The 23,863-nt window shown below is 53.9% G+C and overlaps 4 protein-coding genes and 2 long non-coding RNA genes across 12 annotated transcripts in view; 2 read left to right on the plus strand and 4 right to left on the minus strand.

Annotated features, from left to right (window-relative positions):
* Nucleotides 1-475: 475 nt before the first annotated feature.
* On the minus strand, nt 476-4,027 carry SLC16A13 (solute carrier family 16 member 13). 2 transcript variants are annotated; one of them, XM_081578859.1, is made up of 4 exons: nt 3,406-4,027; nt 3,113-3,256; nt 1,736-2,473; nt 476-1,059 (listed from the first exon to the last, which is right to left on the minus strand). In XM_081578859.1, exons 1-4 carry the CDS (start codon nt 3,602-3,604, stop codon nt 860-862), a joined length of 1,281 nt encoding a protein of 426 aa, XP_081434985.1. In that variant the 5' UTR covers nt 3,605-4,027; the 3' UTR covers nt 476-859. The 2 variants fall into 2 exon arrangements, with proteins under 2 accessions (XP_081434985.1, XP_081434984.1); XM_081578858.1 differs by having other exon boundaries at nt 3,092-3,256.
* A 135-nt stretch (nt 4,028-4,162) lies between these two features.
* On the plus strand, nt 4,163-4,917 carry LOC145541694 (uncharacterized). Its single transcript, XR_014079222.1, has 2 exons — nt 4,163-4,255; nt 4,509-4,917. It is a non-coding gene; the product is annotated as an uncharacterized LOC145541694 (long non-coding RNA).
* A 2,906-nt stretch (nt 4,918-7,823) lies between these two features.
* On the minus strand, nt 7,824-13,276 carry BCL6B (BCL6B transcription repressor). Of its 3 annotated transcripts, none has more exons than XM_081578860.1 (9): nt 12,382-13,276; nt 11,645-11,835; nt 11,185-11,406; nt 10,718-11,074; nt 10,333-10,457; nt 9,185-9,349; nt 8,974-9,104; nt 8,719-8,856; nt 7,824-8,313 (listed from the first exon to the last, which is right to left on the minus strand). In XM_081578860.1, exons 2-9 carry the CDS (start codon nt 11,821-11,823, stop codon nt 8,197-8,199), a joined length of 1,434 nt encoding a protein of 477 aa, XP_081434986.1. In that variant the 5' UTR covers nt 11,824-11,835; nt 12,382-13,276; the 3' UTR covers nt 7,824-8,196. The 3 variants fall into 3 exon arrangements, with proteins under 3 accessions (XP_081434986.1, XP_081434988.1, XP_081434987.1); XM_081578862.1 differs by having other exon boundaries at nt 11,578-11,835; XM_081578861.1 differs by lacking the exon at nt 9,185-9,349.
* Nucleotides 13,277-18,205: 4,929 nt separating this feature from the next.
* BACC1 (BPTF associated chromatin complex component 1) lies at nt 18,206-21,049 on the minus strand. Of its 4 annotated transcripts, none has more exons than XM_081578872.1 (6): nt 20,932-21,049; nt 20,652-20,746; nt 19,900-20,001; nt 19,016-19,206; nt 18,684-18,788; nt 18,206-18,472 (listed from the first exon to the last, which is right to left on the minus strand). In XM_081578872.1, the coding sequence occupies exons 1-6, from the start codon at nt 20,950-20,952 to the stop codon at nt 18,468-18,470; spliced, it is 519 nt and encodes a 172-aa protein (XP_081434998.1). In that variant the 5' UTR covers nt 20,953-21,049; the 3' UTR covers nt 18,206-18,467. The 4 variants fall into 4 exon arrangements, with proteins under 4 accessions (XP_081434998.1, XP_081434997.1, XP_081435002.1 ...); XM_081578871.1 differs by having other exon boundaries at nt 18,206-18,476; XM_081578876.1 differs by lacking the exon at nt 19,900-20,001.
* A 225-nt stretch (nt 21,050-21,274) lies between these two features.
* Nucleotides 21,275-23,009, minus strand: RNASEK (ribonuclease K). Its single transcript, XM_081578877.1, has 3 exons — nt 22,819-23,009; nt 22,048-22,124; nt 21,275-21,662 (listed from the first exon to the last, which is right to left on the minus strand). The coding sequence occupies exons 1-3, from the start codon at nt 22,894-22,896 to the stop codon at nt 21,521-21,523; spliced, it is 297 nt and encodes a 98-aa protein (XP_081435003.1). The 5' UTR covers nt 22,897-23,009; the 3' UTR covers nt 21,275-21,520.
* A 280-nt stretch (nt 23,010-23,289) lies between these two features.
* Nucleotides 23,290-23,863, plus strand: part of LOC145541703 (uncharacterized) — a 109,059-nt gene continuing 108,485 nt past the window's right edge. Inside the window, exon 1 of the long non-coding RNA XR_014079224.1 lies at nt 23,290-23,344. This is a non-coding gene — a long non-coding RNA (uncharacterized LOC145541703). The remainder of the gene's footprint in view (nt 23,345-23,863) is intronic.

Here is a 23,863-nt window from a genome sequence, read left to right on the forward strand (position 1 = left end):
TCAGTCCATTTCTCTTTGCCCAAGTGCTTGCCATTATAACAGGAAAACTTTGAGGAACTGCTTGTCTGTCTGCTTCAGGTTTGTTGGGGGCAGGGGGGTGCTCATGAGTGCTAGCTGCCCCATCCTCATTTCCCAGATAAGTATTTCTGCATTTCAGTCCCCCTTTACTGGCCTGAGGAAAATACAAGCATCCCAGACTTCAGCTCTGAGATAAAGCTAAGAGCTTTATCTCTCCCTTCCAAACTAGCACCCCTCCCCCACATCTCACACCATTTTCTTCATTTCTAAGTTACAGGGGAGAGTAGGAAAGAGGGAGGTCAGTGGGCAAGTGGGAGGAACTGTGGTCCAGAGAGCACAGTCCAGAGTTAAATGCTCTGGGTCACCAGAGGTCCTGGATACCTCCCCTCCGCTCCCCAGTGTGACCCCATTCAGCCCACTCAGGCTTATGAGCCCAAGCACTTTCTGAGGTTCTGAATTTTGTCCAGTTTTCTTATTCAGTTTTATCCCAAAGACAGATCTTTTCCAAGGAGGGCAACACTAGAGATCACATGTAAAAAAACTATGATAAGCCTCTTGGCTTTTGATTTTCCACAGTTGATTCACAGCTCAGTGGAGCAGGCTGAACTCCTGGATCCTTCAGAAAAGGTTGTGGGAGCAAACATGAGACAAGAATCCTCGAGAAAATACAAAGGGTTGGCACACACATTGCAGGAGCCCCAGGCCTGCTCTGAGGGGCGGGGAGGGGGCACAGATCAAGATGTTTAAGGTATTGTGGTTCTGTGGGTGCCAAGATGGGGCAAGAGAAGACCTGGAGCCACCAACCTCTTGTTTTGTGGGTCTGTCTGCCCCTTCTTGGAGTTCAATCCTCTCCCAGCCCCTCCTCAGGTAGGGGGACTTTGGTATCCAGTGCCTCTGTTGCAAGGTCCTGGGGCTTGGAGGTAGGAGCTGAGAAGCAGAAGAAGTGGGGCAAAGTGATGAGAACTCCACTTCCTGCCAGAAGGAAGGCCCCAGCTACCACAAAAGAAGCTGTATAGTTGCCTGTCACATCCCGGAGGTGGCCTAGGTTCAAGAGAGAAAAAGAATACACATGGGTGATCTGTTTCCTGAGACTGATGGCTCTGACACATTTTGGGGTGGAGGGATGAAAATGATCCTTAACCCATCATCTTGGAAGAGTTCAGACTGGGTGAGCGTGAGAACTCTGGCTTCCCTAGGGGCCTCACGAGGTCATTTCAACCACCTTCCTGCCTTCAGAAAGGACCACCAAACTAGCCAGTTTAGGGCATCCCCAGATTTGGGGATACAGATTGAGTTAGACACACCTGTGCCTTTCTTTCCCTTCCATGCCTTCAGTTAATAGTTAGAGGAAAACGTTAAGGGTCTGAAGGTTCTGGCTTCTGAAGCATGGAGAACTTTGACCAGATGGCTCAGACCCCTGGCCTGGGGCCCTGTGGGCCAAGAGAGAAGGCAGGCACTAGCATGCTATGTCTGGTGGAGTCCTCTGAAAACCCCAGCTGTAGGTACACTGCCAAGGGTGCCTCCGAGGTCCTCTTAATCTTTCCACAGCCTCAGTTTCTTTCCCCGGACCTGTTTCAAGGCTGCTGTAACTGACCATATGGGCTGTGTATCTACCATGGCAGAGGGCAGTATTAACATACACTCTGTCAATTCCCCTCCCCCCCCCCATGGTAAAACAGAGCAGCCCTGGCCCACCTGGAAATCCTATTCCCCTTACCTGACAGAGGAGCCCCCAGCAGCCCCCCGACGCTTTCTACCATCTGCATCAGTCCCAGGCCACAGTATATCTTTCCAGTCCCCACCAGTTCAGGCAGCACGGAGAAGGCCACTGGGGTCAGGGCCCCTGATGTGAAGCCATAGGCCACAGTCAGGGCCACCAAGCCAGTGGGTGCCTCAGCCACAGGGTACAAGGCCAGTATCACTCCAGTCAGGGTGGTCCAGAGCATCAGGAGTCTTGCCACAGGCCCTGGGACAGCATCGCCTAGCCACCCAGAAGCCACACGCCCCACAAGGTCAGAAATAGCCGCCACCGAGAGGAGGAAGGCAGAGGGCAGTGGGTCCCAACCCAGGTCCCGAAGATGGGCCACCAGGTGCACGTAGGGAATGAAGTAGCCAGTGTTGATCAGGGTGAGGGCAATGGTGTAACGGAGGAAGGGGCTGTGACGCAGGAGGGAGGTAAGTTGGGCCCCAGGGCCACCCACGACAGGGTCCTCAGCCAGGGAGAGTGGACGGAGAAGAGCACCGCAGGCCACCAAGTGAAGGGAGAGGGCGGACACCAGCAGTAGGGCCCCCCGCCAGGCGTAGTGGTTGAGCAGCCATTGGAAGAGTGGGGCAAAAGCAAAGGAGGATAGGCCCACGCCCGTCAGTGCCAGCCCAGTGGCCAGGGATCGCCGGCGAGAGAAGTAACGGGACAGGCAGGCCAGGGTTGGAGTGAAGGTCAAGGCCCAGCCAGATCCTGTCAAAAAGGAAGAAATGGGGGTTGAGTTGAGGACCCCTTAAGGAACTCAGAGCACCCAGTCATCCCAACACTGCCCAGCAACAGAATGGAGCACAGGCCTAAATCACAACCCTGGCTCGATATTTTCTAGCTGTATAACCTTGTGTACTTTAACCTCCTGACCTCAATCTCATCTGCAAAATGGAGGTAATATAACTTAGCAGACTCTGGAAGCTTAGAGACAATGTTTGTAAAGTCACTACCACAGAACTTTGGAATTAGACCTGGGCTCTACCGTTGCTGGCTGTGTGAACTTCATTTGCCAAATTGCATAAGCTTTAAAGATTTTCTGCATCTGTAAATAGGATAATGATGTTTATTTCACAGCCACAGTATCTTACACAACTTTACAGTAATTCTTCCTTTTACATTCCAGTTCCACTAGTCCTTGCTTTGCATCTTTGAATTTCCTGATTTCCCCTAACCTGTTTATCACTTTAGTTACCTCTGTTAAGAATTCCCTTTAGGGCAGAGGTGCTAGCCAAAACTTTCTGTGAGAGTTTCCCCTAAGTCTTGCGGAAGGAGCAGGAAGAAGGTAAAAGTCCTGAGGCCAAGAAGACTCAGGTTTTGACTCACCGGCCCTGCTCAGGGTCTCACCTGAGAGCAACCCAATACTCAGGTACACGTGGGTCAAGGAGGTAGCAAAGGAGGCGAGTAGCATCCCCAGCGCAGCCAGGATACCCCCGGTCATCACCACAGGCCTGGGACCGAACTTCGTGCTCAGCGCACTGCCCACTGGGCCTGGAGAACAGGAAGAGTTCTGCGAGAAGATCTCAGGCGACCTTCTCCAGCACCGCTCCCCCTCACCATGTCCTTTATTGTCCCCGCATCCCCCACTGCCTTCCGAGGGTCGAGGGTCACAGGAGTCCGGGCCCAGGCGCAGCACTCACTCCCGAACTGCTGCACCGCGATTCCTATGGAGGCGATCCAGGAGACTCGCGCGGCCTGCTCTTCAAACGCCGCCACAAATTCCACAAAGAAGACGCCAAAAGAACGGAGCACCCCGAACACCAGCGCCGACTGGAAGAACGCTGAGAGCACCACCATCCATCCCCAGCCCCCGTCGGGGGGCTCGGCTCTATATGCCATCTGGGTGGTAACAGGGCTGCCTCTTTAAGCCTCTTCGGGAGCGGAGCTCGGGTAGTTCCACCTCTGCCCACCTACCCAGCCGGACAGCTCGGGGCAGCGCCGGAGAGGCGAGGATGGCAGAGAGGAAAGTACCAACGAGGGCTTGAAAGCTGCAGAGAGGCTGCGTGAGACGCCTGCGCTTCTCCCCTAGTGGGGGCGATTATAATGGGGAGACCAGGCCCGCGCTGACCCCCACGTTCAGCGCCGGGGGGGCGTGGCTCCGCCGGCTTCAAGTCTGGAGTCGAGGCCTGGGCGGGACAGACAGGGGAGGGGGCTGAACTGGGCCCCACCCCTGAGGTGCGCCCGTCTCCAGGTGGATTATCTATTTTATCATTGGAAGTGTTAGCACCTGGCCAGCCAGGGCTGCATCCCTGTCCGAAGCCCACCAATAAGGACTCGGGACTCCTCAGCAGGGGGCGGAGCCAGAGGGGCGGGGCGGAGTTTAGAACCTGTCCTGTACTGGGCAACGAATGGGGCGCATGCGTGAAGAGGGGACTTTCGGAGGCCAAATAGTCGGGCGGCACGTGACCCAGGATCGTGCCCTGCTGCAGCTTCAGTCTCCTGTCCACCTAGCGGGCTAATTTGATCGGAATTCTGCACAGAGATGCGCATGTAAGGAGTCCGTGGGGATTGGTGGTGGATAAACTGGTTCAGGAGAGGAAAATATATTTAATGAGGGGTCCAGGAGTTGAAACGCGGGGCGGGGGTGGGGGGCGTAGAGCGATTATGAGATAAGATTAAATCTAGATGCCGGGATCCCGGAGAGGGTTCAGAGGCCAAGGAAAGAGGAGAATGGGCTGTTGGACTCCTGGCTTATATTTCTGTAATGGGAACTTGTTCCTGTCCCTTCTGTTCCCACTAACAGGAAACCTACAGGTCACGGAGACCAAAAATAACTGGGCAGAGGAAGTGCATCTGTGAACTCACTCAGAGCCCCACCAGCACCCGTCTTCAGTGGGGCTGGAAACTTTCCCTCTGCCCTCCTATCCACTTCCTAACCACATTTTTCGATCCCATGATGGGATAGACTAAAGAGACAAGCCATGACCACTGGCTCAATCAGCCCTTCCTTCCCAACCAGTACCCAGTTCCTCCAACCTTATGTAGCACTAACAATTTGGCTTCAAGCTCCTTAAAACACTGACCTTGAAGTCTGAGCTCAAGGGGTCAGACAAGTGAGGCTGGGGTGGGGAGGGCGGCTGTGTAATTTTAAAAAGTGTATTGAGCCTTATACTTTTTTATATGTGGGAAATAAAAATAATCATACCCAAAAAGTTTTTTTCTTACTCTTTCTGTTTTTTTTGTAAGTGGAGTCAGAACTTTGGCCGGTAGGGACTATATCAAAGATGTAGAAGTTGGTGTGGCTATATAACATAATAGTTAAGAGCACAGTCTGTAGAATCAAATTGTAGTTCCAGTCCTGGCTTCATCACTTATTAACTTGGCCAAGATACTGAATCTCTCAGTTGGTTTCCCTACTTGTAAACTGAGGCTAATAATAGTTCCTACTTCTAGGTTGTCAGGGGGTTGAATTAGAAAATCTATACACTAAAATGCCTCGGGCTTCCCAGGTGGTGTTAGTGGTAAAGAACCTGCCTGCCAGTGCAGGAGACGTAAGAAATGTGGGTTAGATCTCTGGGTCAGGAAGATCCCCTGGAGGAGGGCATGGCAGTCTACTCCAGTCTTCTTTCCTGGAGAATCCCAGAATCTCTCCTGTGGACATAGGAATCTGGTGGGTTATAGTCCATAGGGTCAAAAAGAGTCAGACATGATTGAAGTGACTTAGCATGCACATGAAGCAGGAGATAAGTAATATTAGCTGGTCTTATTTTAAACGGGATAAGCTGTAGAGGGAGGGGAAGGGAAGTTTTAGCTTAGTTTGTTTTGTGCTTAAAAAACATCTAACCCATTCGTGGGTTTTAAAAGACTGAGACACACAACCACAAACTGTAAATGTTAGAAGGAAATTATTCCTCCCATGTTAATGGACTTATTTCACAGATGAGGAATTTAAGTCCAAGAGGGAGGTAATTTATCAGAATTAGTGACCTTTTACCCTCTGGGCAGAACAAAGCTGTGCATCCAAGACACACAGGACAAGAGAGGGTGGAAGATAATTGAGTACTAGGCACTGGATGGATTCCAAGACATGACTGCTGGGGGAGGGCTAGCGCTGGCACACTGGCTCTAACTACATGGTCTTCTCACTGGCACCTCTAGCATCTGTTGTCCTTAGGGGACCCAAGTCCTATCCATTTTCCATGGTGGTAGGGGGCGTCCCAAGCATTAAGTTCCCCTGCACAGATGCATCCCCCAGCATCTTGGTATTATTTGTGGCTTCCTGGTTTCTCCCTGCTGCCTCCACACTTCAGGCAGGAAGTGACTTCAGAGCAGCAGGATGCAGGTGGCTCCGGAGAGACTTCATGAAGTCACTGGTTCCTACACAATGAGCCGGAAGGCAAGGGCAGGGAAGGGGAGAACAAGGGCCGCTTAAAATGGATGGCACAGTGGGATGGGCACAGAATCCAAGATGGTATCCATGAGGAAGAACTCTCTTTCCCCAGTCCCCAGATCGCCACAGGCAAGAACCCAGGACACAACAGACAGCACAGAGAGGCTTCTTTATTCCATGATTCTGATCTTGCAAGATCTAACATCTCCCCTTGGCACTCTCCACCTGCCCACCCAATCTGCTTAAAATATATATATATATATATATATATATATATAGTTTCTTCTCAACTCTTTCCTCTGCTTTCCCTCCCTCCTTCAATTCTGCACTGAGGTTAAGAGGGAAAGAGGGAAAAGAGTAGCTTTCTAACCAGTCCTCAAGTGACAGCCACTAGGACTGACCTGTCTTGAGGAAGCTCCATCCCACAAATTCAAAGTGCTTCTTACCCTCTACCCCATGTCCCTAAACCAACAGGCCCCAGAGTAACAGGGGCAGGACTGTAATACTTCAGAGTATCATCTAACATTCCAGACGCTGCACACAGTTAAGAGGCAACCCATTTCTAACTTTCTACCTACTTGGCCTACACCAGAGACTGTGTCCCTCAAACAACCTCTTAATCCTACGGGATACTTGGTCAACTAGATGGTCCATCAGTCAGTCTTTTAAATCTTTAAACCCAACATTAATCTCGATCATAATCCCAAATATAGCAAATCCATAATGGAATTCAGCCCCCTTTCTCTCCCTGTGGAAGGGTCTACTGCTTTCACTGGTTCCAGACAGGAATGTAGTGATGGGAAGACCAGGTCACAGACTCAGCTTTTCTAAGGTAAGAAAGTTACCAAGCACCTATGACTTCTAGAGGAAAAGAAGTTTCTGAAATCTGGACACTTGCCAGAAGATGTCCAAATACCTACTAAAGGAAGAAGAGGTTCATCTCATGTAGAACCCCCAAGGAACATTCTAACCCAGATGACTGCAGTAAAGGAAGGGTCATACTCTTTACTCAAGATAATTCTCCCCTAGGTCATAGCATTCTTAGAGACTGGGCAGACTCAGAAAAGATTGCATCATTTCTGATAAGGAATTGCAGATCTCTCCTGCATGGAGGGATCAACTTCGTGCTAAGAACAGGCCCTAGTGGGAGGATTGTGGGCTCAACTCAAGCTCCTGGGTGAGTTCTATCAGATAAAAACTACCATGGAGCCAAACCTAGGTGACCAGACTAATAGGACAGTCAGGGGCCTAAGAGAAAGCCTCTCAAGTCATCCCCCAACTTCCAGGACTGACAAAGGCCCCACACCCGCTGCCTCCAGGAGGTATATATTACCTCCACTTCATCACAGGTTCCTTAAAGAACAGAATAAGTCTATATCCAGTGCTAGCCTGCTAGAAAACCTATAATATCCAGAATATTAGAGAGGGTTCCTGACCCAATTCCACAAACCCACATGTTCCCAGAGCTGCCCTAGAACAAATAAAGGTTCCAGACCTAGAATTGAAGGGGCAGGGTACAGGGAACCCTTTTCTCCATTTTAAACAAACCAACGAGCAAGTGGGAAAAGAACAATTCTAAAGATAAAAGTTAAGACAATAATAATATAAAACACTCAAGCCAAAGGAGGCGGCCAAGTGCTAATCTCTGCCAGCAGAGCTGTGACCTCACATTCCGTGTTTCAGGTCACTTTTGATCACACTTGTAGAAGAGGAACATGAGAAATGCGATAGTATGAAGGCCCTGGTGCCACCCAGAAGCCTCAATAAATTATATTTACAGATAAATGAGATGGGGGCTGTAGGTGGAGGCCTGATTCCTTAAGGAAATCAGGCTTCCAGTCTCTCTGCTCCTCCAGCTCCTAGCTTGTTCTCTGCTCAGAAACAATGTCGATTGCGGGGAAGAGGTTTTGACCAGCAAAACAGAGGCAGATCAAGCCAGGATCTCCCACCCCTGCTCCCCGCAGTGAGAAATTAAAGGGGGTGGCCGTCGCTGATATCCAGGGGCCTCGCACACCAGCACGCCCAAGCCTGGCAGCGAACCCAGGCGTGAGCCGCAGCTTTCGGTCTTCCGGGAAGGGAGTGGGGCCGGGGCGGCGCTCGGCTAGGGTCCCCCTAGAATGTGGTAGTGCACTTTGGTGTTGGTAGCAGCTCCGTGTTTCTGGCGCAGATGTAGCCGAAGTTGACTCTTGTGCCGGAAATGCAGACCGCAGGGGTCGCACTGTAGGATGACAGCCGGGTCAGGTCTCTTCCCCACCCACGACCACCTTTTAGATATTGAGCGAGGGAGAACCGCCCAGCACTCCACCTGAGAGAAGCTCTTGGGGATACAGGGAAGCCCCTTGAGGCCCCACATCCTCCCAAATCCTCGGGGGAAGGCCTAGGCGGCCCCATTCAACAAAGCACTTTTCCACCTGTCACCTCCTCTCCAGGAGGACTGTGCCCGGTCCAGGAGCCTAACTTCCATACCTGCCACCCCTACCTCCGACCCCACCCCTTTCTCACATGGACACCGCCCACCTAGCCTCGATCTAAAGGCCTCCAGGCCCGCTCCTTTCAGAGTCCCGCCCATCGGTAAACAGGAGGTAATTCCAAGGCTTTGGACCAGGCCAGGTCGCGTACTCACGTGGTAAGGCTTCTCTCCGGTATGGATGCGAACGTGACTCTTGAGGGTCTGTAGGTGGCGGAAGCGAGTCCCGCAGGTGGGGCAAGGATAGGGCTTCTCCCCGGTGTGGATCAGCACGTGCGCGCGCAGATGCGCTACCTGGGAAAGGAGGGAATCTCAGGCCGCGCCCCTGGGAGGGACGGAACCCTCCCCATTCGGCCCACCTCGCCCTCTCGCAAATTTGCCTGCGATCAGTCTCTGAAGCTGACTCCGTACCTGTACAAAGCGCGAGCCGCACGTCTCGCACTTATAGGGCTTCTCTCCCGAATGGATGCGGCTATGCGTTTTCAGGTTAGCCGGCCGGTTAAAGCGGGCTCCGCAGATGGAGCAGTGGTAGGGCTTTTCCCCTGGAGGCGGGGAGGAAGGGAGGTCAAGGAGAATAGCAGTGGGCACCAAGGCCAGGGTCCTCTCCCTGCTCCTCCCCTACCTGTGTGCACCGTGCGGTGACTGGCCAGGTTGCCCTTATAGCGGAAGGCAGACCGGCAGAGCTGACACTTGTAGGGCTTGTCCTCATCCCCAGAAGCCATGGGGTCCAGCCCCGATGAGCACCCAGCCACAGCCTCACAGTTCTGGCAGCTGAAAAATTCACCTCCTGGGGAGGGGGTGAGTCATGACAACAATGCCAGTGAATTCTCAGACCACAGGGTAGCAGGTTTTGTTTTGTTTTTCCCCCAATTTACTGTTAAGGCTGCTGAGGCTCATTTGACCTGCTCTGGGTCACATGGTTATTCGAGAGGACAAGCCAGGATCTGTCTCTATGTCTGTATAATATAAGAGTATTCTGCTAATCACTCCAATAGTGGTGGTAGGAAGTGGAGGCCCCTACTTATGGGTGGAAGTTTCTGTTTCTCTCTTTCTCTCTCACCTCTTTTGTTTTTAATTTTAAAATATTTGTTTCTTTGGCTGCATCGGTCTTAGTGGAGGCATGTGGGATCTAGTTCTTTGACCAGGGATTGAACCCAGGCCCTCTGCATTGGGAGTATGAAGTTTTAGCCATTGGACCACCAGGGAAGTCACCCCTCTCTTCTCTCTTGCACTACCCTGGATGACAGCTTGCCAGAGAGGCTTTGAAAGCCCTGGGCTGACCACTCAGCCCTGGAAGAGAACACGCCAGAAGTTCCCGAACACTGCTGCTCATTGGAAGCTTTAAAAAAATACTGATGCCTGGCTCCCACTTGCAGACATTCCGATCTATGGGGTGTAATCTGGGCAATGGGATTTTAAAAAGCTCTCTAGGTGATTCTAATTTGAAAATGGACTAGGCCTTCCCTGAGGTCTTTTGGCGAAAATCCTATGGATGGAGGAGCCTGGTAGGCTGCAGTCCATGGGGTCGCTCAGAGTCAGACAGGACTGAGTGACTTCACTTTCACTTTTCACTTTCATGCATTGGAGAAGGAAATGGCAACCTGCTCCAGTGTTCTTGCCTGGAGAATCCCAGGGACGGGGGAGCCTGGTGGGTTGCTGTCTATGGGGTCGCACAGAGTCGGACACCACTGAAGCGACTTAGCAGCAGCAGCAGCAGGCCTTGAGAAGCCACAGGAGAAAAGCCAAGGGGGTAGAAGGAGAGGCTCTTACCTGGTGGTGGATGAGCCCTCCCAGAAGGTGACCCAGTGGTCTCTGGAGCCTGGGGTGTGAGCTGATGGGGGGTATTGACTGGAGCCCCACATTTGAACTGTACAATGGCAGCAGTTGGAGAAAGCCTAGGCAGATGTCAAGGCCCAGAAAAATGGTTAGGAGACATCATATGGTGGGGTATTGACCAATGTGCCCTATCCAGTTGTATTGCCAAGGGCCCACCTCACCAAGTAAGCCTGGCTTCTGGCCAGCTCCCTAAGGTGAAGCCCACTCCCTCACTTCCTGTTACTGATCACCCAGGCCCAATGGCTGTGGCTCTTGAGCTGAGGCTGCTGCTACAAATTCTGGGGTTGGGGAGGGGTGGGGTGGTTTCCAGTTTCTGTACCTGCTCTGGGGACTGGAAATGGGTCCTTCTTCACTGCTGCTGCTGCTGCTGCTGCTGAAAGCCTCATCTCCACTGGGGAGCCGGGCCTGGGAGCAAAGTTGACCAGAACTCCTCTCCCCCGCCAGGCTCCCTGCTTGGGAGGCCTGAGAGTTCAGTACAATGAACTTGTATTTTTTCCAGTTGCAGGCCTTGGGGTCCGGGCTGTGTGGACTGGGGGGCCCTTGACTGCAGCTGCGAGACTCAGTAGGTGGGTCAGGGTGCCCTTCCGAGCGCCTGGGACTGCCTGGCGGAGGGGCCGTTGGTGGCGTGGGGGGTTCTGCCTCCAGGGGCCGCAGAGATATGCCCAGAGGTTCATAGCTGAGAAAAAGTGTGATGGACATTAGTGCTATTTCCTAATCTTGGCCTCTGCCCTTGATACCTGGGATGCCATTTCACCCACGAGGAACACCAAGTTGGGGCTCCCTCACCTGGCCTGGATGAAGCGGTGGCATGCCTGGACCACATGCTCCATCTGCAAGTAGGTGGCGGCCGCGAGGACTGCTGGTGCAGTGGCCGGAGAGAGGCGTAGGCGCGAAGTGTACATGAAGTCCAGAAGGGGAGCGAAGCCTCCGGCTTCGGGGCCCCCGGGCAGGGAGAGCATGTCTACCCCCACTCCTGCACGGCCTCGGAAAATTGAATAGAAGAAGCCACTGGAAAGGGGGAAGATAGGTCGGGTTAGGGGCTGGGGAATCAAGGGGGGTACTCGACCCTGTCGAAAGCCCCGCCCCTATAGAAAGCCCCGCCTCCCTGGCTATCACCCCGCCCTCAATTCCTTGTCGCTCCGCCTCCTGCTTGTGGAGGGCTTGGCTTCCGGGTCCTACCAAAGACCTTATAGCTCCGCCCCTTTCCCATTTGGTTCCACCCCACACCACGAGCCACCCCTCGAACCTGCAGGCAATAAGAACTGCCTTGTGAGCTCGAAGGGGTTGCCCGCCAACCAGCAGCGTGACGTCAGTGAGGATCCCGCGCAGGCGCAGCTCATTTAGGTTGCCGAGCACGTCGGAGGAGTGACGAGTAAACTCGCGGACGTAGCCCAGCGCTCCCTCCTGGGTAGCGGTGGAACCCATAGCGACGGAGGCCTGCGGGTTCCAAGGAAAGGGCTCAGGGATCCTTGTCGTCCCAAGACGGCTTCCCTTCCGCAGTTTGCCTCTTCCTCCTGAGATGCACGGGAAAGCCCTCGGCCCCGGCTTACGCAGTTTTACTTAATTCATCTCGATCTGTCAGCCCTCAATCTCAGTATCGCTCGATTTCCTCCTCTAAGATTCCCCAGCGCTTGGAGCGAGTTGAAGTTTCCCACACCGCTGCGTCGATGGCAAGCGTTGGGAATCCAGTCCGCAGCGCTCTTACTTAGACTCCCAAAGCCCTTCCAGTATCCCCATTTCCCCTCTGCCTCACCGCGCGCCTGGTCTCAGGTGTACGATCCTGCCTGGAGACCCCAGACGACCTGTGGTCCTCATCCCTCCATATCCCAATCGAGGCTCCCTTCCCTGAACCACGAGATTCCACTCTCTAGCCCTGGATTCCTAGTTTAGCCCAGTTTCTGGGCCTCGGTCTTCCTACCATCAACAAGCCCCAACTCTCTTAAGGGACCCAGGAGTCTGCCTCCCTCAGTCTCTGGTTCTTACCCCCGTCCTGCAGGGGCTTCAGCTTCTCTTCTCAAGGGGGGCGGGGTCTCTCTCCCCTCTTGGCCTCGGCTCCTTTATCTGGCCGGGATGTCGGGGGCGGGGGTGGAGGTGGGGTGAACGCCTGGGTCTGTATCCTTCCTTCCTCCCTCGCTCTCCAGATGGCGAACCCGGGGCGGGGTCTCCGGCTCCAGGGCGGGACCTCGGAAACGCTTGGGTGGTCGTAACGTAAGGGGTCTTGGGCCACTGAAAGTGGAACCGAGGGTGGGACACTGGTATTGGGGAGGAGGTTGGGGATATTGAGATGGGAAACATGGGTGACCTAGGTCGTTGGGTGACCTAGGTCGTCGGGGGACCTGGGACAGCGAAAATTGATGTGTCGGCTTTAGAAAGGAGCCTGTTACAGGAGAGTGAATACAGCAACCCCCCGCCCCTGCAATGTACGGTATTAAGGGAGATTGAGGGGAGTCCAAAGAAACACCGGGTTTGGGGAGGAGACAGTGGGCTCCCGTGGGGTCTCAGATAGGGAGGGTGTGGTCATTCAACAGGCTTCTTTAGCGGGGCCTGCAAAAGAGGGGCTCTGACCGGGCGCGTTAGGGAGGGGGCGGATATGATTTCTAGTTCGTTTCCTTCCATTGTCCTGCGACCGGACGGCTCCGCCAGCTGCTTCCCCTCGAAGAGGTGGGGAAAGCCCCGGGTGGCGGCCGAGAGACGCTCAAGAGACCTAGGGTCCGAACTTTTCGCTCCTGACGCTCTTCTGAATCCTTTTAGGGATCCAGAGAGGCAGACTCCCGCCCAAAGCCCGCTCGCCCTCCCCCAGTCCCAGCTCTTTAGGGCTTCGAGCACCCGCCCGTCGGCGACGCTTAGAGGCTGGCGGGACGCCGCGGTCCAGCGCGGCAAGCAGGCGAAGCTCGGCAATGTTCGGCTCCTTCCACGAGGGGGCGGAAGAGGACTAGCCTCGCCGCGCCCTTGGTCTCCACTCGGCTGGGGGTCCATTCAGCCGGGAGCGCAGGATCGATTAGGTCTGGGCGGTCATTCTCCCCCTCTTTGCTCGCATTTACGTTGTCCAGGGGACTAGGGTTGGGCGGAGGGAGGGCGAGTTAGGCGACAGAGGGGACTTCCCTCTGAACTTGGGGTTCCTGCCTGGGGTGAGAAATCCGCGGGCTTTGGGAACCAGGGAAATGAGCGGGGGATCTGAGCCCTGGGAGCCCAGGATTTCTTTCCTTATTAACCTAGATGCTATTATCTGTATTTAGAGGTGAATTTTTTAGTGAACATTAATATAAAAGTTAGATGCACTGAACAGACAGAAGAGGAAAGGGAGGGTCTCAGGGTAACAGAAGGGAGAGAGGGCAGAAGGGGCTGATAACCCCAATTTAAGTCTCTGATCTGGAAGGTAGGCACGGGTCACACCCTCGTATTTTGTTTGGGGAGACGAGGTTCATTTGGAGAATGGAGACGAGGTTCATTTGGATAACGGGGGCCAGAGCTGAGTCTAGCTGCCAAGCAGGACTTGCTCAGGAACGTCTACAGTTGCCCAGTAATGACTGGCCATAATCCGTGGAGCTGCATATAGAGACCTAGGGCCCTCCTCTTCAGAACTGAGGATGTCTTTATTTGGGTGCAGGAAAGAACTGCTGAGACATTGGGAATGGGGAACTAGGGATTCGAGATGGTGTGGTGGCTTCTGCAAATGAGGGTTACTTTGGTCTCTGCCCAGTTGGAGGTGGGAGTTAGACCTGCGGCTCCTTTGGTATCAGGGCAGAGTTACTTTTATGTTATCTGGTCTGTCAATTGTGGGGTGTTGAGTTTGATCATTCTGGGCCCTGAGGGCTGCATTCAGGGTTCAGGGCCAGTAGTAAGTCTGAGGTATGGAGCTGATTTTGAAGCTACATTGGGCTTCCCAGTGGCTCAGTTGGTAAAGAATCTGCCTGCAATACAGGAGACCTGGGTTCAATCCCTGGGTCGGGAAGATCCCATAGCGAAGGAAATAGCAACCCACTCCAGTATCCTTGGCTGGAAAATCCCATGGACAGAGGAGCCTGGTGGGCTTCAGTCCATGGGACTGCAAAGAGTTGGGCACGACTGAGTGCCTAACACTTTCATGGAGCTGATTTTGAAGCTACATTAGTTCTGGGGATTCTGACACCCCCAGTCAGCTAGGTATTCTTCAGAGATGGATGAAAATTTGGTTTAGGGGATTCATAGTCATTGGTGTATGTGGACAATCTGATTTCAAATAGAGTAATCATGGTGGTTTTAGGGTACAGTTGGATGGGGGTACCAGATAAGTTTTGAGCTTCAGATTATATTTGGGGGACATGAAATTCAATTTGGGGTTTTTATTAGCTTGAGGTTTAACATAATAGGAACCTGGGAGCAAGTTTGAAGGCTTTCTGTGATTGTGGGTCCTTGCTGGGAGCAAGGCTTTATATTTGAATGTTGTGCAAGCTTACTTTGAGGAGGGGGATATTTCTGTGTATGCATGAGAGCCAGGAGGCTTTTTCCAGGGGAAAAACACAAGGTGAGGGCCGAGGGTAGGAGACTAAAGTTTTGGGGTGTCCTTATTTTGGGGTGTTTTGCCACTCTTTGGTGCATTTGTTGAAGCTGAGTGGTGGATCATGATGTGAGATTGATTTTAGGGTTCACTTAATTTGGACTATGATAATGGTTTGGGAGATCCTTTGCTTTTAGCTCCCTCTCACCCTAGACTCTAGAAGTCTCTTTAGTGAACCTCCAAATATGCCCAAGATTTGAAGGAAGAAATTTGGAAAGGGCGTGTATCTCCTCTTATTTTTATGTGGCCTGGATAGATCTGAGGGAGGAAAGGTGGTTTCAGATTCTGAACCCCAATTTATTAAGGGCGCACACCTCGACTTAGGGGAAGGTGGGGGGAAGTGGGGTATCTTGTGGTCAAGTGGACACTCCCGACTAGGGCAGTGCTGTTGAAATTATGGCAAGGAGAGGTGGTGATGAGGTACAAGGAGGTGAATCTTGTACCCTGATTTTCTAGGATAAGAGCCCCAAACAGAAAGCAGACAGAGGACTGGGAGTGTGGGTGAGATGAGGGGGGGGTTCCCCACGGCAGCAGGGACTGGGGGGTAAGCCAGGCCAGCTCTGCACACCCCGGTCCCTGCTCTCTTCGGCTCTCCTCCCCTCTCTCCCTCCCACCGCCCACCCCCCCAACCCAAGGAAAAAAAAACTGCCTGTGCAATAGCAATGGCAGATTCCAATCCTCCAGGCTTTCCTAAACCACCACGGAGACCAGCCAGGGGGGAGGGGAAGGGAGGATCGGGCTTTCCTGCTTCCCTAAGACTGGGGCTATGAGCTTGACCTCCTGGCCCCTAGCCCTTCGAGGAGTGCCCCCCTCCCCCGGCCTGGAAGCCAGGTGTCCTGGACCCTAGCCCCCGAGCGGGGGGGCCTGGAGAGACGGGAGGAGGAAGGAGGGAGTGACTTCCAAAATTGGCATCGGGACAGAGCAGGGCTGGCGGGAGGCAGGTGAAAGACGGAATTTTCCTGAAAAAACGGGGGGATCTGAGGACCCCAAATTTGGGGAGCTAGTCCAGGATCGTCCTGCCAACATCCTAGATTTTTTTGGGATTTTTTGGGGCCCCCGGGACCCCTCTAGATGGGGTGAGGAATGTAGTGTTGGGGGAATCTGACTGGGGCACTGCAGCTGCCTCTCCCGCCGAGTTGGAGACGGATGGGCTGGGACGGGTTTGGGGGGGGGTGTCCCCAATTCTGACTGGAAGTGGAGGAACCCCCTCCTGTGCTCTCTTGTGGGGGTCCCCCCTCCCTAGGGCACTCCCCAATCCCTGAGCCAGCCGAGAGGAAGGAGGCCAGCGATGCGACTGGGGCGGCTCCTTTCTCCTGCACCCCAAATGTAAGGGATGCACCCCAAATTTTGTTCCTTTCAAAATAGGGGACCAGGATCTCAGGGGAGAGTAGCTGAGGTAAGTGGGGAGGAAAGTGTCCCCTGTTTTCAGGAGAGACGTGGCGGTTGGGGGGGAGGTTTGGAGGTGCGTGCTGGGGTGGGGTTGGGCTTTGTCAGTCTTGAAATTGGGGGGATGATTGAAGAGGCTTTCTCTTACACCCCGAAACTGCAGTCCCCCAGATGGAAACCAAAGACTGAGACCAGAGGGCCCCCCAACATCCCCAGCCGTTAGTATAGTGTTTGATTTCTGTTTCATCCATCCCCACAAAGGCTCTGCCGAGGATGGGAGCTGGGGGCAGCTGTTCAGTTTTGGGGTTATGGAGGGGGATGTGAGGAGCAGGAAGCCTTGGCAAGATTTGATGTGGGACAGATAGGGGTCTCGTCTGAAAGGGTCTGGCATCCCCCGGGGCCTAAAAAGACTGCTTACACCACCATCTTAGATCTTTTTGATTGCTAAGAGTTTTGGGGGGTGTGTCGGAAGCGGGGGTGGTAAAGGGAGGATAACTTTTGGGTTTTAGAGGATATTATTTTGATTTGCGGAAGAGATTTTGGCCCTTGGATTTTGCTTTCTGGGGGTTGTTTTTTAAAAATCAAGTCCTGAACAGGAGAAAAAGGCTGAGGGAAGGCCTAGGGTGGGGGTGGGGAGAGGCATGTTTGTCAGCTTAAACGTGGCTTTCTGGGGTGGGCCCGCCTTCCTGGGCCTGGTGAATAGACTGGTAGGGGTTGTTGCGGGGGGTGGGACTTGGGTCCTGGGGGGCCATGAGGAGTGGGGACAGTCCTGGGGGTTGAATACCTGGCCCCCAGGTCCAGAAGGCCCTCTTCCTGGGCCCTGCTGCTCCCCTTTCCCCCTGGCCTCCATTTCCTGCCTTTGGCCTCCATCTTGTGGCAGGCCCAGGGCCCAGGGCGACTTCCGGCCCCCCTCTCCCAACCATGTTCCGGCCCCACCACCTCTGGACTGCCAACTCCCAACACTGCTGTCCTTGGCCTTCTGTCTTTCCTTGCTTTCTCTTGGGTTCTGACCCAGGGAGGGGAGGAACGGACACAGGAAGCCTTGGGTCCCTGCCCTTGCTGAGTCGAGAGGCAGTCTGTTGGTCACCCACAGTCATTCCCTATTTCCTCAGATCCCACCCCCCCACACACTAGGGATCCCTTGAGCAGAGTTCTTACAGGGAAGATGGTTCCAGTCTTACTACACTGTAAGCTCACCCCATAGGCCTCTCTCCCTTCAGTTGTCTGCTCAGCTCCTATCTTTAGTGTCTTGTTTTCCCCAACCCTTCTTGGGGCCATATTTGCCTTTCAGCCTTCTCTATCTCCCCACCCTTAGTGGTGGGGGGTCTTCACAGCACTGTCTTGTGCTCCCTTTCTCTCAACCCACCCCAGTCCTGCTCCCGCCCCAGCAGCACACTGTGGTTTGTACGGCACTGTGGCCACGTCCAAACCACACTGTGGTGTTAGAGCGAGGGTGGGGGAGGCACCGCTGAGGCTTGGCTCGGGAGGCCACCCTGGAGAAGCGACACAGAAAACATCTGGGGCCTTCTGGTGAGGTGGGAGGTGTGATGGGGTGGGGCGGGGTGGGGCGGGGAATGGGAGATGTGAAAGCCCTGGAAGCTGCCCCTCTGAAGTCCCCAGGGCAGTCTCAGGAGTGCTGGCTACCAGAGACCCCGGAGTACATGCTGCCTCCAGAGAGCAAAGTGGAGTCTTTGTTGCCCACGCCCAGCTCCCCTGGCTCTAGCAGCACAGAAATATTGGCACTGGGAAGAGAGCCTGCCAATATTGGCTGTGCTGCTCCAGGCAGGGTGGTGAGAGCTGCCGAGGAGGGGCTAAGCCCTGGGGACTAAGCAGAGAGAGAAGTGTCCCCTGTACTCCAGTAATGTCAGGCAGAAAGCACCAGGCTGAGAGGGAGATCTTTATTGTTTTCTGTATAAAAACGTCCATCAGTCGGGGGGGGCCCAGGGGTTGGGGTACAGATGCTCATACAGGAACAGCAAGGTGGATCGCTCCTGGCAGCCTTTCCACCCTGTCTCATGCATGCCTTGCTCAGAGTCCCAAGCGATCCACAGGTCCAGGGTGAACAGTGAGAGGGGTCAGAGGTGGAAGGCTCAGCATGAGAGCAGAGGAGGATCAGCGGAGGTCAAGAGAAGGCCAGAATCCAGGGTCAGGCTGTCTGGAACAGGAAGTAAAATGGGCCGAGATGGAGCGAGTCCCAAGTATGACTCCTGCCTCCCCAGAGCACCTAGCTCCTTACAGACCTGACCCCTTCATGCAGAGCAGGGAACTTTCTCTTCCCCAGCTCACGGGAGGGGGCTCCTGCTGAGACCCTCCCCACCATCCCCCATCCCTTCAGCTGTTGTGGGAGGAAGAGGACTCCTACCCTGGTCGAAGTTGAGTTTCTTGGCTGGAGGAGTTTCTCCTAGTCCCTCAATATCCACCAGGTCACTGTTGGCGTCCGAGTCGTTCAGAGCACTGAGTGTCACATCTGGGAGGGGGGCACAAGCTAGGTTCTAGGTTCCCTGATGGTTCTCCCCCCACCCCACCCACTTCCCAAAGTTTCAATCTCTCCTTCCCTCCCTTCCCCACCCCAGCCAGTTTCTGGAACCTTCACTGAGAGAGGAAAAGAGATCTGTCCTCTGACCAAAGCCCAACTCTCTCACTGAACCTTGGATGGGACATCTAATCCCCAGGCAGCAACTCCACCGCCCTCACCAGCCTTCTGTTTCTTTATGGGGGGACCCCCGGCCTCAGGGACACTGGAGCTGCTCGGTGGAGGGGCAGTTGCAGGAGGCGACAATACACCAGATGCCACCTTCTTGGGCCCTTTCTTGGGTGAATCGGCTGGAAGAGGGATACCAGAGTCTTCATATACCTTTCGTTTCACGGTGGCCTTTATCTGAGCCCTAAAGAGACGAGAGAGCAAGTTAGGAAGGGAGTCATAAGAAAGGCTGAGGGAATAAAGGGGAGGGGGCAGGAGAGATGGGCCACTCTGAAGGACACTGGGGAGCCCCTTCATAGGAATCCAGGTGAGGGCCTCAATGACCTTTGCTAGGGTTCTTGTTTTCCCGGAAGCTTTGCAGCCAATGAGGGCAAATGGAGCGTGAAGAGTGGAGTCCCTCAACTGAGGAGTAGGAAAGGCCCACCTCCTAATTCTCTTATGGGAGAGATGTATGGATGTGGAAGGCTACCAGGTAAGCCTGGGTGACCTACAGGTAGATCAAAACTTATTAACAGATCCTGATCGACTAGTTCAGGATCATAATATCCCTGGAAACACCACAGAAGTGTTTAAAAGATCTGTATAAAAAACCAGGGAATTCTATTAGCAAATTCAACTATTGGGTATCTTAAACTACTGGGCAACCTAAAATTAAATTCATGTAAGGTCCTGATGATCACAGCATTTTAGTAACTTCTGACCAATTGTAACAATTCTTTTATTCTTTCAGTTCTTGAGGGACTCTGTTGCTAACAAAACTAGCAACGGAGTAGGAAAGATGTTGAGCTGGAAGGGAGTTTGAGGAAGATGGAACAAATGGGTATGGAGGAAGAAAGCTGCCCACCCGCCCTTTCTCTGCCAGCCAGCCCTCCCTCACACTGTCCGTTCCTTGATGACACAGCTGATGTGATTAAGATCGTCCCCAAATCGCTTCACAGCAGCCCTCAGCATCTCTATCTCCGTCTCCGTCCACTTGGCACTGTCAGAAGGGGAGAGGGGAATAGCGAAAGTGGGAGGAGGAGGGGTGTGGAGCCAGCCCACAGGCTACGCATTCCACAGCAACCAGCCTCCTCCCTGCAATGTCCGGGGCCCCCTCCATAAAGAGGTCCTCTTTAAAAAACAAACAGACAAAAAAAGCAAAAAAATTCTTAAGGCCCTGTGGGAACCCAGAGGACCCCCATCCAAACGATAATGCAACAACCTTAGAAGAAAACCGTTCCCCCATCAACGTGAAACAGCTGCTGTAAACAGCCCACTGAAACCAATTCAACAAGTGGGGGTGGTGAGGGTGGTGGTGTGTGTGTCTTACAAACAGATCCCCTAAACACAATCTGTTGCAGTCTGTCGGAATTCCACATGATTTGGGGTGAATGAGTAGTGGTGGTGGTCTATGCTCTGCCAATGCGCAGCAGGACAGAGCTGTGAAATGAGTCCGGATTACGAGCCCCAGTCTGTGGTTTATCTGTCATTCATTCATTCATTCAATAGTCATTTATTAAGACCTACTCTGCGATGTGCCAGGCACGAAGGGAAACTAACATCTGTCCCTGCCCTAGAGAGTGTCGGTGTCTGTGATCGAGTCTCAGCGTTTGCTCTCAGCGTCCAGGTCCCCAGCCCGGGCTCACGTACCCCGCGGGGGAAGAGTCGGCCACGGGATGCAGCTGCATCGTCAGTTCTCCGAGCTTCGTGAAGGCGGCGCCCGCCGCGGAGAAGATCTCTCCGACCTGGGGGCGGGGCAGCGTTACGGGGGGCCGGCGCACAGCTCCGCGCCGTCCCGCCCGGAGCCCCTAGCCCCACCCCAGGTTGGACTCCCGCCCGCCCCCCGCCCGGGACGGAAGAGCCGCGAGCCAACCGGGGGGCCCGCCCTCCCGTGGCCGCCAGGGAGCGCTGTCAGCGAGGGAGGTCGAACCTTTGTGGACGCTGACGTCATGGCCCCGCGCGCCTCCTCACGGAGACGCCGCCGCCGCCGCTACCTCGGAGCCGGGACCACGAAGAGCCAGGCAGTGCAACGGCTCCGGCCCCCGCGCAGGAAGTCCCGCCCCTTCCCGGAGCTGATTGGCTCCAGCTCGGGCGCTCACCGCCTCACCAGCCGCGGTTACTTAGGCCGCCTCGGCGCGCGGGAAGGAGAGTGGAAGACACCGCCTCACTTCCGGCCCGGTTTCACTCCACTTCCGTCGAGGGGTCGGGATTCCCTATTTGGAGGCCGACCTCTAGCCCGGGTACCCGCCTCCCAATCCAGACACACACACGTCTTAAGAGAGCAGTTTCTCTTTATTGTGGAACGGGACGAGACGAGGGGGCCGGAGGGACAGGGACCGGTCAAACCCAACCTCCCTCCACAGGAGCCGGGCGCTAGAGGTTGGAGAACAAGGGATGAGTCTCTCGCCAAGAAAACCTAGTCCGCAGAGGGCGCCAGAATGGGGGACGGGGGGTTGTGACCTGGTAGGGAGAGTCTTTAAATAGAGGAGGGGGCTGGAGAGGGGGAGCGCGACCGTGCTCTAGCGCACCATGTATTCCTTGCGCTTATTGAGACGAACTTGACAGAAAGAGAAGCCTCCGAGGAGGAGGTAAAGGCCCGCCGCGATGAAACAGTTGTAGCTGACTTGCTCGTAAAGGTTGTATATGTTCTGGGGGCCATTCCTAGAGGTGGGGATTAGGCAGAGAAATATCAGAAACATTAACAGCACACAACATTTACGGAGCACTTACTACATGCCCTGTACCGTTCTAAACGCTTTAACGTGTATTATCTTATTCAATCTTCATAACCCTTTGGGGTGAGTTCTGTTATAGCATCCACTTTGCAGGAGTGGACGGAGGCACAGAGAAGTCCAGTAAAATTCTTAACAGCCACATCTAAAGCGGTGGGTTTAGGATGGTCTCTGAGGTCTGACTCCCAAGACTGCTCCTGGGTACTAGAGAGAGCATCCAGTTTCCCATCCTCCGGGCCCCAAGTGTCCAGCCTCCTGCGATTGCCCCCCCCCGCCCCCGCAATTCTGACCACATCCCCCGCCTCTCCACTTACTCAAAATCTTTCTCCGTGAAGGGAACGTCCTCAATTAGCACAGCAGAATGGACATTGAAAAAGATTCCGAGCATTATCTGAAAAAAAGAAAGGGTAGGTTGTTTTAACTCAGGCATCGGACCTGGTCGCTGCCTGAACTCCTCCCACTTCGAATGTTGCCACAACATCTGGGTCTGGTAATTACCAGAATGAGCTGGGATTAGGGATGGTTGTTTCCGGATCTGGACTCCGGTCACCTGGAATAGAGCTTGAATGGTGACACAGAGAAGACGTGGTTGGGGCAAGGGCAGGAATAGTGAGCAACCCAGGAACCCTGATTATCCTCCTCTCTGGAGGCGTCATTATCACGGGACAGGGCAAAGGGGGGTAGAGGGAATCGGCACTTCTCCATATTATTTCTCCCTTTAGTGGAGCGGGTAGAGTCCTGAGGAAACAAGCCCTAGCTACCCATTTCGGGAACAAGCGGTCCCTCTCCCCACTGCCTGCCCTCCATTCAGCTCAAGGATCTCAAGAACCTAGGTCTCCTTCCTCTTACCTTGAGGGTACTCCAGATTTACCAGCCCGGCTCCCATTCCAAGCTCCAGCTTCCCCTCTCCCTTTCAAATTCCCATTTCTCAATCCAGTTCTGTCTCATTCTCCACAGGCTAATCAACCACCCCCTCCAGCCTGTTTGCTGCTTTTCAAGGCCTGGAGTCTCCTAGCCTTCCAGCCCTCCAACACTGAGCCCCTCAGGCCCTCTCCTCTCCGGTTGTCGCCCGGCAGTCCCCTCACCAACATGATCACTCCCCAGGCGCTGAGGACGATACCGCAGGCGGCCAGCTTGGGCCCACAGCACAGAAGCGACGCCATGAAGAAAGGAGTCGGGGATCGCCTAGATGTGGGCCAGGTAGGAAATAGGTAAGAGGAAGCAGCTAGGAGCTGCGAAAAGCGAGCTGGATTTGGGGGCTCGAGCTGCTGAGGACGCAGAGCCGGGAGGAGACCGAGGGGGCGTGGCCTCCGGGCTCAACCATCGGGCCGGGGGGCGCCAGGCGGAGAACGCTGGAGCCTCCGGGGCCTCTCGGGACTTCCTAGGGGAAGAGCGGTGCTTCTGAAATTAGAGCCCGTTATTGACCAATATGGATCAATAGATGAGGCGCGAGTTTTGTAGGAGCAAAGTCCTCTGGTTTCTTGGCTACCCCCTTCTCCAGTTTGGAATGGGAGGAGCCATGGTGTCACGTGACTAAGTTTGTCAAGTCACGTGACGAGGAAGACGTGGTAGCCCGTCTTGGAACACCGTTTATCTGTGGCGGAGCTCCAGGTAAACTTGGCGATGGGCTGTCAGCAGCCGAAGATTGAGATTATGTCATTTTTGGTCTCAGATACCTTAGTCTTGAGTGGTGTCCTGGGATGGGTAAATGGTAATTGAGACAGATTTACAGCCAGACAGATTTACACCGAGAGAACGCCTCTGTCTCCTCTCTGCTCACCTCTACCCTTTGAAATAGACACTGACACGGTAAAAGGAGATGGCAACCCCTTCCCAAGCCCAGGCGTGCTGTCGTGGCTAGAACGCTTTTAAATTGCTGAGAGTTCTTGGCATTGGAAATCCTTAAGTAACGTTTTGTTACCAAACATGGAATACTGAAGAGTTTTGGATACCAAATCCAGGAAAAATATGGGCGTTAGGAAAAGTCCAGGGAAAGCAGACTCAATGAACAAACTGTTAAGGTGAGTGGCCCTGCCAAGTGTGCTGAAGAAGGCAGTAAGCGCACAGAAATGTCACTTTTCTTCCTTACTGTAAACTGAGTTAACGGAAACTTTGAACACGATAGAGTCC

Source organism: Giraffa tippelskirchi, chromosome 3, assembly GCF_054371585.1.
Source record: "Giraffa tippelskirchi isolate mGirTip1 chromosome 3, T2T-mGirTip1v1.2.pri, whole genome shotgun sequence".
Lineage (NCBI taxonomy): Eukaryota > Metazoa > Chordata > Mammalia > Artiodactyla > Giraffidae > Giraffa > Giraffa tippelskirchi.

Coding starts and splice junctions, on each gene's coding strand:
- SLC16A13 (XM_081578858.1), bottom strand. CDS start 3,604: ATGGCATATAGAGCCGAGCCCCCCGACGGGGGCTGGGGATGGATGGTG. Junction 3,257..3,405: donor CGCGGTGCAGCAGTTCGGGA/GTGAGTGCTGCG, acceptor CCTGTTCTCCAG/GCCCAGTGGGCAGTGCGCTG. Junction 1,060..1,735: donor GCTGGGGGCTCCTCTGTCAG/GTAAGGGGAATA, acceptor TCTTGAACCTAG/GCCACCTCCGGGATGTGACA.
- BCL6B (XM_081578860.1), bottom strand. CDS start 11,823: ATGGGTTCCACCGCTACCCAGGAGGGAGCGCTGGGCTACGTCCGCGAG. Junction 9,350..10,332: donor GAGGGCTCATCCACCACCAG/GTAAGAGCCTCT, acceptor CCCCCTCCCCAG/GAGGTGAATTTTTCAGCTGC. Junction 9,105..9,184: donor TCACCGCACGGTGCACACAG/GTAGGGGAGGAG, acceptor CCCCGCCTCCAG/GGGAAAAGCCCTACCACTGC.
- BACC1 (XM_081578871.1), bottom strand. CDS start 20,952: ATGACGTCAGCGTCCACAAAG. Junction 20,002..20,651: donor GCCGACTCTTCCCCCGCGGG/GTACGTGAGCCC, acceptor CCCTTCTGACAG/TGCCAAGTGGACGGAGACGG. Junction 18,477..18,683: donor GAAACTCAACTTCGACCAGG/GTAGGAGTCCTC, acceptor TTCCTGTTCCAG/ACAGCCTGACCCTGGATTCT.
- RNASEK (XM_081578877.1), bottom strand. CDS start 22,896: ATGGCGTCGCTTCTGTGCTGTGGGCCCAAGCTGGCCGCCTGCGGTATC. Junction 22,125..22,818: donor CCTGGGGAGTGATCATGTTG/GTGAGGGGACTG, acceptor TCTTTTTTTCAG/ATAATGCTCGGAATCTTTTT. Junction 21,663..22,047: donor TTCACGGAGAAAGATTTTGA/GTAAGTGGAGAG, acceptor CCCCACCTCTAG/GAATGGCCCCCAGAACATAT.